Consider the following 14,882-nt stretch of genomic DNA (forward strand, 5'->3'; position numbering starts at 1 on the left):
ACTGAACTGAACTGAATACACCATTTTAATTTAAAATAAAATAATTGCTGTTCAGCTAAATAAAGAAATATACATTTGAGATGGCAATGGCATGAGGGTAAATCAATTATGAGAGAATTTTCATTTTTGGGTTAACATTTACAAAAATGAAATGCCTGAATAATTCAAACAAATTTAAGAACAGCTGACTTTAAGATGCTGCGTCTTAGTTTCCATTTCTTGCTTCTCTTTCACAAACTCGAAAACATTTCGGTTTCCGCCCGAGACATACACACAGCTAAAAACAGACACGCTGTCAAAGGTCTAATATGCTTTCTGTTTTTTCTCTCAGGAGGCCGTGGAGCTTGTTGTTGTGTTCGGTTTTCACGCCCAAGGAGAGCCGAGAGTCAATGAACTGTGGTTGACAAGGTCAGGTCTCGTCTCCTCTTGGATGCAATACTGTGTGTGCTTCCTCAGTCTGTGTGAAGGACAGAAAATCTCAAGCGGGAGTGACACTGAAAGGATTTCTTTAAAGCCAGAGAAATTATCAGATGAACAGACATATGCCAGCATCACTACTAGCGTTCAGGGTTAGAGATGTGAACAAACCTCCCACAAGTTTGTGCTACAGCCCCCGTTTTCTTAAAGTATGGACATGGCACTTACAGTTTGTGGATTGTAAATAAAAAATCTGTAAACTTGCATTGAAGGAGGGAGTCTTAACTTAGACATGTACAATAGAAACCACCCAGAAAACTTTACCATATCAAATGCATAAAAAAACATGCAAGCAACACCATAGCAACGCCCTAGCGACCACCAGCAAAACCTACCATCATTATGCCAATTTTACCACTAAATCACTTTTAAATTTTTGGGAAATTCCAGTGTAATGGATGTGAAATATTAACTCTTGGATCATGTTGTTACTAATATATTGAACCATCTGTTTGATATTTTATATTAGTCTAAACATCAGAAAAATATCAGCCTAATGAAATGGAGGGAAATAAACATACATTATGGATGTGACAAAGAACACAAGACAACATACTTTGTAGGATTTCTGTGCATTAACAAACCAGAAGCAATAATACCCAACCAAAGGAGAAGGAATGGCTCTTCATAGCCCACAAAATAGTTAGTATATTTTGATTATCATGTGCCCATTTATGAGGTATATCTTTAGTTCTGATGTGACAATTGTGAAAGCAGCAATGGAAAATCTTGCTTTAAAAATAAAAACCTTTTAAAAACTTCAGGAGATAGAGACCTCGCAAGGGTATTAAAAGCTTAAAATGTTGACATCTGTATCAAGGTATATGCAATAATGAAAGTAAAAACAAAGCGAAATATAAATCGACATTGAAACCAGAAATAAATAAAGGAGCTTTAGTGAAACACAAATTCTGCCTTTAAAGCTACTACACGTAGAAGAATGTCTTCTTTAAAGTAGTAGTTCTCCTTCAAAATTAAAATTCTGTCGCCATCTTGTTATTTCAAACCTTTCAGACTTTCTTTCTTCTGCAGAACACAAAAGAAGATATTTTGAAAAATATGGTAAACGAAACAGCACAGCCCCCCATTCCCTTATATTGTAACTAATGCAAGTGGGGGCTGTTAACAACATTCTTCAAAATCTCTTCTTTTGTGTTCATACATGTTTGAAATGACAAGAGGGCGAGTAATTGATGAAGGTGAACTACTCGTTTAAGCTTGATTAACCTTCATCAAGAACAATCAAAGACAGTCGAAATAAATATTTTATGCAAATCATACCCAAGACGCAGAGAATGTATGAAAACTGAAATATCAGGTACATTTATGGGCTAGACCTTTCCACAGACGCACTCTCTCACAGGCTGACGAACAAGTGCTCACACCAGCCCGTATACGAGGGAAGGTGATGAGTCATAGCTTACCTCGGAAAGCCGGCCTATGCACATACCCCCTATGTAATGCGTTACCAATATAGCTTGGTAAAAGAGCGAGCAGTTTTCAGTATTTTTCTCATGAAATATTCAGTTCTATTTATCCGTTCAAAGGGAATAAACACATCTTAAATGGATGCTCCAGCCAATAATGAAAATTCTGTCATGAATCTGTCATTTTGTTCCAAACTGTTGAACACAAAGAAAGATTTTGGAAAAATGTAGCCAAAGGTGCAACAGAACAGTTTTTTCCTAAATTCTTCAAAATATCAAATGTTGTGTTCTGTTATTAGAGTCCATCGTTGAGGAGGCAATAGAAACAAAAAACCTGATATAATAATGTTTCCTACTATGGTAGTCAATGGTGTCACAGAAATGTCAGCTGCTAAATTTTTTCCAAATATCTTTCTTTGTGTTCATCAGAAAAAAGAAACTTAAACAGCTTTGGCCCAACTTGAGGGTAAGTATATAATGACAGAATTTTCATTTTTTGGGTGAAGTATCCTTTTTAGAAGCTTGTTCAATACAACCGATGACCTGGTCTTCAAAAAGGCCTTCAAAAGGGGCAGGGAGATCATTGAAACTGTGAGACCGTTTAAATGTGTAAATAGGTGTGAAGCAATGGGCTACATGTGGTGCATCATAGACAATTTAATCATGAACCAAGTCATTGTAATGACCCTAATTGCTACAACACCTATCTTTACATATGTCAACTTCATATATTTGCCTCTTAAGGCTGGAATACACTACAGACTTTTGCTCAGATTTTGCCCAGATTTTCAGTTGTTGCAAAAAGTCTGCGCTAGTCTGCAGATTTGATTGTGTGGTGTGTGATGTCTTTTTTTTTTCTATTCAGATTTTAAAATTTGTGTTGTGTATTCCAGCCTTTATTCAACATTTAAAGACACATTTGACATAGGTTTTAAACACCTGCCCAACTCTGAATGATATAAGTGATGTACTCATAAAATGAATAGCTTTGAACGGCAGATTTTTATCAAGTCCACTACAGTGGGGAGAGCTACAAACATTTAACCGTTACATGAAAACTGCCCCTTTTGATTTATCTTCAATTATTACCCAAACGTCTATATGATTATGCAATTTAAATTTAAGTTTGATTTAAAACAACATAAGATCAATACGCCTGATAAAAGTGATCCACCAGCTACCCGTAGCCTGTTAACTGTCACCCGTTCCGTATACGGGACACATAAGTTTGCATCAATATTGTGCCTGTAATTTCTAATAGAATCATAACAAACTATATATCATTGGAAAGGTCTAAGACTCTAGAATACAGATTTCTTTGGTGTTTTTAAAAATAATTTATGTAGGGAGAGTAATTGATTATTTTTTATAAAGAGTGTGCTTCGATTTTTGTTATCCTTTTGCGAACAGCATTTTTTTAATGTATTTTTCAATCAAAGAAAAACATAAACTTTTTTTCCGAGAAGAAGAATTCATGAGTTACCTCATTTTAGTTCCAGCGTGTGTTTTCATCTGTAGGCTCAAAAAGGGCTCCGACAGTTAACAGTTAAAATGTAAGTTTATTTTCTATTGGATTGGACAGGTATGTTGCTCTCCCAAATCGCATTAATTTGAAGAATTAATGCTGAGAAAGAAAATGTACAATAATCAGTTATTGTAAGTCCTTTAATCTGACAGAGAATCAAGGTGAAAAACTGCATCATTCTCACACAATCCAAAGTGTTAACAAACACATCTGTGAACACTGAGTTATGGTGATGCAGCAGTCTTCTTTAGGGATGGTATGCATGACAGAACAACAACCACATGTGGTTTGAGACTTTAATTAATGAATGTTATGTTCAAAAAGACAATGAACCATTACCCACAAAACCTAGAACACATAGTCCATAAATATAAGAAACCGTTAGTAGACCACACCAAACTCTTTAATTCTTTCTGTATTTCTCTTTTTTGACTCTCTTATACTTCATCTGTTTTCACTGACCTCCTGTAATACAAACATTTGAATGCAGCCAACAACAAAAACAATTAAGTGCCACTCGGTGCAGCCAAGTGACTTTATTTCGGGACTAAATCTGAGCCACTTGCCAGGTTCATGTTGAAATGTATCTCCTCTTTGAGGCCTAAAAATACCGGCACTCAAAAGTGAACAGAAACATCAATCTCGCGATGGCAATGGGGAAGTGGTACCCACATGTCATGTAAAATCTGATCTTTTCAATCACTAGAGAAGGCAAAGGTTAACACAACACTTACTCTCTTCATTGATTGGCGACACAAACGTGATGAAACCCCAATCACCTCGAATAAACCAATCGACTCAAAAACAAACTAAAGGTGACACAGTGAGGGTTTCAAAAAAGTTGTCTTCATTTCAATGGGTTGGAGTTTTTAGATTGAAAAGGCTCATTTGCCATATTCTCCGAGCAGGATTGCCGGCCGGCGATGTTACATCAGGAATTCATCTGATTCTGTCAAAGTCTCTTGTTGATTGAGTCACAACCAAAGCTTGACAAAAACGTATTACGGTTCATTGAAAATGTATTTATGCAAATTTGCATGCTTTCCTGTAGCTCAGATTTTAAAGCGTTGTTATTCTATATTTTCACATCCATAGCAGAAATGTCTCATGATATCCATAACATTCAATATATTCCTCATAAACGTGCACATGAAAATTCAAACATTGTAAAATATATTATGTTCTATAAAGACCCATCCCATCTCCATTCTTTTTTTGGTTTGTACATTTTAATTCACAGAAATCCTACAAAGTATGTCTTCTCTCAAAGGCATCCATCCTTTTTGTCACATCCATAATACATTCATTTTTCTCTCTTTTAAAATAGAAAACACACGTATAAACTGATATTTTTCCTGATGTCCGGACTACCATCAGGCTCATCATCATGGTTCAATATATTGATTATAAAAAATACATTCCTTGAGAATTTATAATTAAAGTTTTGCCTAAAAATGTCACATCCATAATGCTGGAATTTTTCTATTTACGTGTTGAATGTTATGTTTTTATAAGAATAAATAAAAATGGGAAATACTGCAAGAACAGAAAAAATACGATATTTTTTCATCTTTCTATTGATTATGGGGGGTAATTTGACCGGAGATGTTCTTATTGACAATGGTGTACTATGATGCTATCTCAGCTCACCCTAAACACTATGAACTCGTGCTCATCATCAAAATCACACTATAGAGTTGGTCTCTCTTACAAGAAAGAGCTGAAGACACACCATTGACCCCCTCAATTCAATAGGCAAGAGGCGTTGAATGCGCAGTCTCAGTGCGGAATGAAGGCCAACAGCGCATAGTATCAGACATACCAGTCTACTGATGCCAAAGCATCAGAAACGTATCTCATTTCATTAAGTCGTCTATAGCAAACCTCCATTGCACGTCACAGAGATACACATTAAAGACAATACAGACAAAGGTTAACCACTCTCAATGAAATGAACTGAAGGCTTTTGTCTTGTAATTCTGTGACACGAGCCACAGTTGGCACATAATCTGTATCCCGTGTGTAGTGTGGATGCTCCCAGTTTCTCTCTTTACGTCCCGTTATACGATAACACCTAAATCCGATGCATTTAAACGGCAAACATCAATAGTCCGCCGGCAGACAAGGAATCAAATGCGGCGTAATTTGATTTATCTCAATCCTAGTCCACTGTGTTTCCCAGCATGTAAATCAAAGCGAATGCTATTAGCGCAGGTTACCGAGCCACTTTCACCTCCACCGCACACGGAAATGAAAAGCGATGTGTTTTAAGCGCCGGCGCGTTTATTCTAATGGCATCTCTAGACAATAAATGCATCATCTTACCTGCGCTGTGCGAGAGATCAATGCCGGACTCGCTGAGGATGTTCGGGTCACTTTGAGATCTGCCTCTGTGCAGAACGCACTTCTCTAGTCCATCCGATGAAGCCATGTGGACCTGTGAATAAAATATTGAAATCCAGTCAAAGCCGACGGTGAGATGGATGCGTCTCGGTCTAGCAGCATCCAGCAGCAAGCAGCATGGTGAATTGGTACCCTTTACACTGAGCGCGCGCGCGCGTGTGTGTGTGCGCGTCTGCGGGTGCACGAGGGAGGGTGAACGACTGTCTGTCATGACCGCTGGCATTTGTTTGCGTGAACATAAGCCACCTTTATCATCCCGTAATGACCCACCAACAGGTGTGGATCCGCTTTGATTAACATAATGTCTATTTTATACATATTTTTACAGCCTATACTAAACAAAAAGATTATTTTTGGATATTCCAGCTCGTGTTGCTACAGAGCATTCCTAGTGACAGTAAACAGCGACGCCTTGGGGACAGTTGTGTTATTACAACGATGAGATTTCTTTGATGCGGTGTACTTGCAATGTTAACGACTCATTGATTGCATCATTATTATTAATAGCTTAATTATTAGACATTTCTGTAAAACGATGACGGTACAGGGGTGCTACTCAGTTTGTGTGGAGGTGATGAAAAAAGAATAAACGAGAGGAGAACGCTTGCAATGAATCACTGTTTTTTTAGTGTGGATTGATATCATGTGCTGGCATTGGTCAGTTTTGAGACACCAGCCTGTCATTGGTCAGATTTGTCAAGCTCTTCTCTCATTGGTCTCCCGTCGTCTTCCACATGCAGGAAGTGTTGCGTTAAGGAAGCAGAAGCAAAAATGGCAGCGCGCAGATGCGTTTTGTTTTTATTATATTTTTTGCTGTTTTCTGTTTTTGAGTATCATAGTAGCTGTGAAAAATCAGGTGCAGAGCAAGCGACGCGTGCGAGAGGAAAAGTGGCGTCAGTGGAAACAATCAAGACGAAAGGCGATGGCAGTCGACAGATGTTGAGACGGACAAATCGTTCGAGGCGAAAGACAGCTTGTCTTTCAGACCAGCACCCAAAGATCAGTTTCAGGAGGAGTTGATCATCCGACCCCTGCACTCGGGGGACATTTATGCAAGCTTCCAGTTCCGCACACTATGGGACACAGATTTCTTACAGGAGGGAAATAAGGGTGGGTGATCATCTTCTCTGTGCTACGTCGTGCATTTGTGGATGTTTTCTAAACACTACGTATAGTTAGTATCCTCATTTTGGTATCAACTCTTGATTATTACACCTTTTAGAAGTAAAAATCAAATGAAACAATTATTGAGAGTGCAATGTGTTTATTTAAGCTTCTGTTCCTTCCATCCTTTGCCAAGATTATAGCCGTCTCCTATCATTTGTGTTGACAGACACATATATATTATTTGTAGCAATAAGTATACTATAATGAGAAGTGCCTTTCTTGTGGGTTTCTGCACATGCATTCACACCAAAAGGTTTTAAAAGATTACGCTAAACAAGTAGAATGGGTCCAAGGTTTAGCACATTACGATGAAAATCTAATAGATTTAAGGATTATAATGGGAATCGTATTGGTTTTATGGAAGCTATAGTGGTCTCTGTGGGTCTATACTGGTAATTTGTTGGGTTCTAATGGTGGAATGTTTATTGGATGGAGACCGATAAACACTCAAATATTACTGACATAAAGCCTAAACCACACTACATATAGGAATATTGTAATGGTTTCAACGGAAACTATTGACTACATTATGCATATTACTCTTCATTATGTTAAGCATAGTTAATCTGGGGTATTAAAGCGATACTAAACCCAAAGGTGAAAATCCTGTCATTTTACTCGCCTTCGAGTTGTTCCAAATCTGTATGCATTCTTTTTTTCTGATGAGCACAGAGAAAGATATTTGGAAGAATGCTTATACCTAGACAAACCCCTATTGACTACTAGGAAAAAAAACAATGGTTGTTAAAAGTGCCGCAGAACTGTTTGCTTTCCTACATTCTTTAAAATGTCTTCTTTTGTGTTCAACAGAACAATATTTTTTTTAATTTCAAACAAGTCAATGGGGGGCAACATCTATCTGGTTAATAGCATTCTTCCAAATATCTTTCAAATATTGTGTACATCAGAACAAATACATTTATACAGATTTGGAGCAACTCCAAATCTTGGAGGTGAATTGAGTTAATTAATTTTCATCTAACGTGTTTGTTTTGTTGAAATGTCCTTTTCTGCAGTTTCCCACTACCGGCTCTTCCCCAAATCCCTCGGCCAAGTGCTCTCCAAGTTTTCAGTGCGGGAGCTGCACATCTCCTTCACGCAGGGCTTCTGGAGGACCATGCAGTGGGGTCAGCCCTTCATCCCCTCTCCACCTGGAGCAGAGCTCTGGGTGTGGTTCCAAGACACTGTCGCTGAGTGAGTGGATGTTTTTGTGGGCATATTTTTAAAGCATCATTACTGTAACAGTAACTTGGTTATACTGGCATGTGAACAATGTAAAATGTAAGAGTAATTGTCTTGTTTTCCAGTGTGGATGAAAACTGGAAGGAGCTTACCAATGTCCTCTCTGGAATCTTCTGTGCGTCTCTGAACTTCATCGACACCACCAACACAGTTCAGCCCAGTGCTTCTTTTAAACCGCTGGGTCTGGGAAATGGTATGGCCTTATTTTCAGTGAGAGCCGGCGATTTGCAGCGTATTTGACCATGACAGCAACTGTTGGCAATTTAACACCGCTGAACAGAGCAAAATATCAAAAGTGAATGACACCCTCATGTCATTTTAAATCTGTATGACTTTCCTCTGCAGAACACAAAAGAAGAAATTTCGAAGAATGTAAAACCACTGAGAAAATTTATATTTTTGTGTTGCACAGTAATATAAAGGCTTTGAACCACATGAGGGTGAATAAATTATGATAAAGTAAAAAAAAATTGTGTGAATTATACCTTTTAAATGATTTAAAACACATCTTCCTGAAAGCATGATTGACACTAGCACTGTTCTCTTGTCATGTTCTTTATTTGTAATTTTTCTCACTGTGCAGCTACAGATCATCGCTTTTTACGCTACGCAACATTACCACGTGAGATCGTCTGTACTGAGAATCTGACGCCGTGGAAGAAACTACTCCCATGTGGTTCTAAGGTTCTAAACAGTCGCATTTAATAATATTTGGTTATACTATAGCAACATTACATCCAGATCTTTGTTATTATAGTTTTGTATATATTTTTATTAATATTTTAAATTAGCTTTTATCTTTAGATGTTAATTTCAGTTAAAGTTTTAGCAATTATGGTATATGTTTTTGTCATTTTATTATGTATTTGTTTATTTTTTATGTTGCTATATAAGAAACATTTTTTTGGTTTTTATTTATTATTATAATTGTAGTGATTTGAACTTATTTCTGAGGCAACATTTCAATTTATTGAAAACTTCATTTAAACTCAAACAGGCTGTTCATCAGCTGATCAAAAGTTTAATTCGCCTGTAACACACAGGATTTCTGCACAGCATGCGGTTCATCTCCGGCATCTTTTAGCGCTGGGACGGCTCCATATATAGTATCAAGCGATCTTCAAATCCAGCGTTATATCCACCGTTTATATAACATTCATCACCCAAATACAGTGAACAAACAAATACCTGAATATCTCTATCTCTCTCTCTCTCTCTCTCTCTCCCTCTCTCGCGAAAGAGGCACATGCTCGAAAAACACTTTCCGAAATACAGCATGTTTAACATGGTAAAGAAGTCGGAATGCATGAAACACCGTAGCAAGGTTTTTAGACGATTTTAGACCACTTTTGACGGTTTAAAACCTTAGCCTTAAAAAGTTTAAAACCGCACAAACATATGGCTTTCTGTCTATTAACATGGCAGGATTGTTGAGCAGATCTCGCAACGTGCCATCGCTGCCAAGGTTGGACGCAGTAAGACAGTCGTTGCAAATTTCTTAAAATATCCAGAGAGTTATGGGAAAAAAAAGTGAAGTGATGACCCCCAAAGAATTCCCCTTGCACTGAGCAGGAGGATCCGACGGTCTGTCCGTGAAGACACAGGCCGATCCTCAACCCAAATTAAGGCCCTTACTGTTACTGACTGCAGACCAATAACCATAAGACGGCATCTGCGAGAGGGGCTTCAAGAACAAAAAATGTCTTCAAAAGCCGGCGTCTCCATCCAAGCCACAAACTTGGAATTTCAAATCGTTTGTTTGAGTTTAGATTATGTTTTTAATAAATTACCTACTCTCTTTTTTTTGTCTCTTGCTCCTGTTTCTTGTTTTGGCATTTTGAAGCAGTACTTACAACCTGGTTACGATCCACCCGGATTTTGTTCAGGAGTGTATAATGAGGACATGATGTAATGTGATTAAACATACTTCATAGTTTAAATGGCCCAATAGATCAAGTTGATGTTTTTTGTAGGCAGGTCTGGCTACTCTCATGAAGTCGGAAAAGCTGTTTCACAGTAGTTTCCACTCCCAGGCTGTCCACATCAGGCCTGTCTGTCAGGTGAGCGGCTTTTCAGTTCCTACACTTAAGAAAAAGTTAAAAAACAATAGACACATTTTATTGTGGTACAGACTGAAATTTGTATGGCAAATTTTTTGCATTCTTTTAAAGAGTAACTATTAGAATGTCCCTAAAATTACATTAATGCAGTGTTTAATGTTACCGTGTGTGAATGTAAGCAGTCTGCCTAGTTGTAAAGCCGAAATGAACGAATATCAAAGTTATTGGGTTGAGAACGAGCCGGCTGTTTTTTTTTACGAGTCGTTCGTCGTTCTAATCTCAGTTCTGGTCAGATTTGCGTCACATGGTGTAATGCACACCTACGTTCCTTTTGTGACACTGAGATGCTGTACGCGGTAGACCAATCACAGCAGACTAGACAGAATTGAGGGTCTTAAACAAAGTAGGACCTTAAAAATGACAAAATGTTTACTCTTTACTAAGCCATTTACATTTTTTCTTTCAGGACGTGCAGTGCACCAAACCAGCATGGGAGCTGAGGCAAACTCTCAATGTTGTATTTGATCTGTACACTTCAGGTCAAAGCAAAAAGGGTGAGCAATAGCAAAAGAAATAGTGAACTTGTGTGTCTTTTCTGTGTAAAAATGCTTTCTTGTTTTCTTGGGGGGGATAATTATATCATGGCCATGAAAATAAATTAAGTTAAATAGTGCTTACATTTAATTCATTTGTTCCCCTGTTTAAGGGGTTTTAATTTATTGTATTCTGGTATATTTATACTGAAAGTTATATTATATAAAAATAAAAACATTTGTTTATGTTTTTTATTTTTCATATAATATAACTAAATATATTTTTAATGTTTAAGTAAAAATACAGATTTTTCTTCAGAAGACCTAATTTGATTTTAGAAGGCTAAATAACTCCTTGAAAAGACTCATTGTTTTATTTTATTGGCACCTAAGTTACACATATTCAACATCAGTTTTAAAGAACATTCATTCAATGCTGTGCTTCTTAAATGGGCAATTCCAGCGTTATGGACGTGACATAAAAGTTCTCAGAGAATGAAATTGTTACAATTATATTGAACCATCTGTTTAAATTTTACTTAACCTTTTTGATAGTCTATACATCAAAAAATGTCATTCCATTAAAAAATATATACATTTAAAAATAGGGAAATAGAATGCTTTATGGATGTGACAATAAAAGGAAGCGGTTTTTGGGAGAGGATAAACTTTGTAGGATCTCTGTCATATAAAATGCACAATCATGAAGCAATAATACCCAATGAATGGAGAAGGGATGCCTCTTTATATAACATAAAATAGTTACTTTATATTCATTTTCATGTGTCCATTTATGAGGAATATGTAGCGTTTATGGAAGTGACAATCCTGAAAATGGCACTTTCCTCACTATGAAAAATCCTGCACTAAAAATAAAACAAATGCTTTACAAATTTGGAGATCTCACATAGGTATTTGAACCACCAAGTGTTAAAATCTGAATGTTAAAACGCTGTTAAAAACATACATTTTTTTGTGGTAAGGTTGACATTTTCACGGAATTGCGCAAATGTGTCATGTTTTCACAGAATGGTCCCTGTTTAAGATGTTTTCTAGAACTCTGACGGAGGCCTGTCCTCTTGCTTCCTCTAGTAAAGTCTATGTGGATATCACAGACAACCCTGAGGTAAACCAAAAGACGGATATATTTCCTGTTTTTCTGTCAGTTGGAGATCATTCTTAGAAGATGCTGTTTGTAATATAGTTTTATTTGTGGTTTTGTCTAACAGGGGGAGCTGTTTGACCTTAGCCCTGCCACTCCTGTCCTCAGTCAAGCTGTTGTGCTGGGGGATCGCAGGACGTATTCAGTGTACGACCTGACTAAAGCAGACACGTTTGGACAGTTGCGTTCACTCAATCTTCTGCTCCGCTGGAAAGGAGACCACGGTAGGATTTAATAAAGGGATACGGTTTAAAAAAACGTTGCGAAACTTGTACGAAAGCTGAGGGGGGATGTATTCTTCATATAAATACTATTTTATACATCCAACTCGTTTTTGACACTTTGCTCATGTAAAGTAGGAAAATCCAACACTTGTAACAGTGTAAATAAATCACAATGCATGAAACATTTGAAATATGCAATATATTAACATTAATATATTCTATGATTTCTTTATTTCCATTTCTGCTTTAGGTGACATGTTGCGTCCCCTGCTGCATGCGGAGCGCTATGTGGCCGGTTTTGGCCTGCAAACAGGGGAAATTCACACTCTCGTCTACAATAACCACCCATTCCGGGCTTTTCCGGTCCTTCTGCTGGAGTCGGTGCCCTGGTACCTGCGGTTGTACATTCACACTCTTAAGGTCACCAGCAAATCTCGTGATAACAAGCCCAGTGAGTAGAACATATGCTCCCACAGCATCAGCGGTACCTGTGCCACATCTTTATATTATACATCATATATTTTCTTTTTAAAGGTTACATTCACTACCAGCCCTCTAAAGACCGCCAGCGTCCTCATCTGCTAGAGATGCTGATCCAGCTACCACCTCATTCTGTGACTGAGGTCACTGTACAGTTTGAAAGAGCTCTGCTCAAATGGACCGAGTACCCCCCAGACCCAAATCACGGCTTCTACGTTGGGTATGACTTTTGAATTTGTTTGGACTTAAAATATGTAATTAATACATTTACATAACTCATAAATGTTTTTGTAGATCGTCTGTCATCAGCGGCCTGGTGCCAAGTATGGTTGCAATGGACACTAACTTCACCCAAGAGCATCCGTTGTTTAGCAGTTTGTAAGTGCAAAAACTACTATTACTAGATTCGTTTTATTTATGTTAATAACTTTGTAATGTACGTCTAGTTTCCCAGTTAAAGAGGAGTCCAACTACTTCATGCGAGTCTACACCGAACCCCTGCTGGTAAATCTACCTACGCCTGATTTCAGCATGCCCTACAACGTCATTTGTCTCACCTGCACTGTGGTCGCGGTGGGATACGGCTCCTTTTACAACTTGCTGACGCGCACATTCCAGGTGGATGAGCCGAGCCTGCCGCTAGCAAAGCGACTGGCCAACCTGATTCGTCGTATAAGGGGAGTCCAGCTGTTGACTTAACTGCGGAGAACATGTCTAAAACATCCATATTAGGCAGCTGAGAGAATTTTTACGCTAACACAACAGATACTTGAGCTTTAATGTGCTTTTAATCCTGGTGGGACTTGAAGCCGAATGACTGTTTTGAACTGATATTGAACAGAAGAGTTCCCTTTCATAACAGAAGGATTTTTTTGGTTTTACAAAGGCATGGTTAGATTTGCTAAGGCAGATCTCGGGCATCTGGGAAAAGATCTAAACTGCGATACTTGATGTTAAATGGTCTCACCCTTTGTGAGCAAGCCTCGAAGTGCAGGCGGTACAACATAACTACTGAAAATGGAAACTTGTTAGGAATGAAGCGAATATTTTCCACTTACTGTAATGCACTGATATTTAAATTGTCTCTTCTACAAAACCTTATTTTGTGCAGTTTTTTGTGGGCATAACAACCATCACCAGGCTGAGTGTCATTGATTCGGATGACCGTCTGTCCAACTTTCCCATAATAAACAAACGAAACTCAATGTGTGCCGAGAACAATCTGTAAACGCCTCAAGGAGTTGAGGAAAAATGTGTTTTTTAAAGTGACATTTAACCCATCACCCTCCTGTCATTTCAAACTTTTATGACTTCATTCTTCTGCAGAACACAACATTTATTTAAAAAACGTTAACCGGCACCCATTCACTAGCATAGGCTTGTGTCTATGCAATAGTAACTGAACAGTGCCGGCACCCCTTTCACTTCTAACTTGCTTCAAAATATCTTTTCGTTTTGTGGCAGGATGAAAGTCATACAAGTTTAAAATGACGGGGTGAGTAAAATGACAATGTTAATTTTGGTTGAACTAGGCCTATCACTTTAAAGCGTTGTGTCTTTTTTGATTGTTCCAAATGACTGGCAAACTAAAAAGCTTTCAGTAGCTTTTTTTACATAAATATACCCTTCCAGAGAGCATTAAATGTGAACACATTCCTTAAAGATTAGTAGTGCATGTTAACCCCGGTCAAACGCAAATGTTTCTCATTGTAGTACAGATTCTTTCTTTGCTGAACATGTGATGGTTTTTGTCAGTGCATCACTGTCATGTTTTTCCTGGTTTGACTTTTGCTGCTGAGGATGGTTACAAGAAGTCTTTCATTTACCACAAATGTTCTGCACGTTTGGTCTCGGGGAGCTTTCACATTCCTAAGCATGGATGCCAATGAGCGGTTACATAAGAGAACAGAAATGTGTGCACTGGCATACCAACACAAAACTAATTTCCACCACAGAAACAAGGAATTGGACTTTTTGCATGATCGGCCAGTGAGCCTCACGTCTTGCCGATCGTATGTTGCCAGCAATGCGGGCAATAACGTCAAATGCACAAGTAAACGTCCATTCAAGACGGCGGGCTTTTACGTTTCATTTACGCTTGCTAAACTCATGAAGTCGTTCACTGCGTTTAAAACAAATGTAAATTCCATTCAACCAGATTAATTCTTACATTAAAACTATG

At 37.9% G+C, this 14,882-nt stretch overlaps 2 protein-coding genes across 3 annotated transcripts in view; one reads left to right on the forward strand and one right to left on the reverse strand.

Moving 5' to 3' along the window:
* The window catches only part of phactr3a (phosphatase and actin regulator 3a), a 32,734-nt gene extending 26,397 nt beyond the window's left edge, over nucleotides 1-6,337 (reverse strand). For both annotated transcript variants that reach the window (XR_008904812.1, XM_056732572.1), the window contains exon 1: nucleotides 5,755-6,337. Coding sequence is in view for 1 of the 2 variants with exons in the window: in XM_056732572.1 (XP_056588550.1) it covers nucleotides 5,755-6,055 (301 nt within the window). In the remaining variant the exon portion in view is untranslated. The remainder of the gene's footprint in view (nucleotides 1-5,754) is intronic.
* Nucleotides 6,338-6,475: 138 nt separating this feature from the next.
* On the forward strand, nucleotides 6,476-13,905 carry pigt (phosphatidylinositol glycan anchor biosynthesis, class T). Its single transcript, XM_056733573.1, has 13 exons — nucleotides 6,476-6,489; nucleotides 6,689-6,942; nucleotides 8,016-8,193; nucleotides 8,307-8,434; nucleotides 8,825-8,925; nucleotides 10,215-10,301; nucleotides 10,768-10,855; nucleotides 11,863-11,960; nucleotides 12,064-12,220; nucleotides 12,471-12,671; nucleotides 12,755-12,920; nucleotides 12,995-13,078; nucleotides 13,147-13,905. Exons 1-13 carry the CDS (start codon nucleotides 6,476-6,478, stop codon nucleotides 13,397-13,399), a joined length of 1,809 nt encoding a protein of 602 aa, XP_056589551.1. The 3' UTR covers nucleotides 13,400-13,905.
* Nucleotides 13,906-14,882: the final 977 nt, after the last annotated feature.

The sequence above is a fragment of the Triplophysa dalaica genome, chromosome 20 (assembly GCF_015846415.1).
Source record: "Triplophysa dalaica isolate WHDGS20190420 chromosome 20, ASM1584641v1, whole genome shotgun sequence".
In the NCBI taxonomy this organism is placed as follows: Eukaryota; Metazoa; Chordata; class Actinopteri; order Cypriniformes; family Nemacheilidae; genus Triplophysa; species Triplophysa dalaica.

Bases quoted from the DNA above. Each gene is read 5' to 3' on its own strand.
- pigt (XM_056733573.1), top strand. The intron at 8,194-8,306 runs GTGAGTGGATGT...CTTGTTTTCCAG, and splicing joins TTCCAAGACACTGTCGCTGA to TGTGGATGAAAACTGGAAGG. The intron at 8,926-10,214 runs GTTCTAAACAGT...TGTTTTTTGTAG, and splicing joins TACTCCCATGTGGTTCTAAG to GCAGGTCTGGCTACTCTCAT.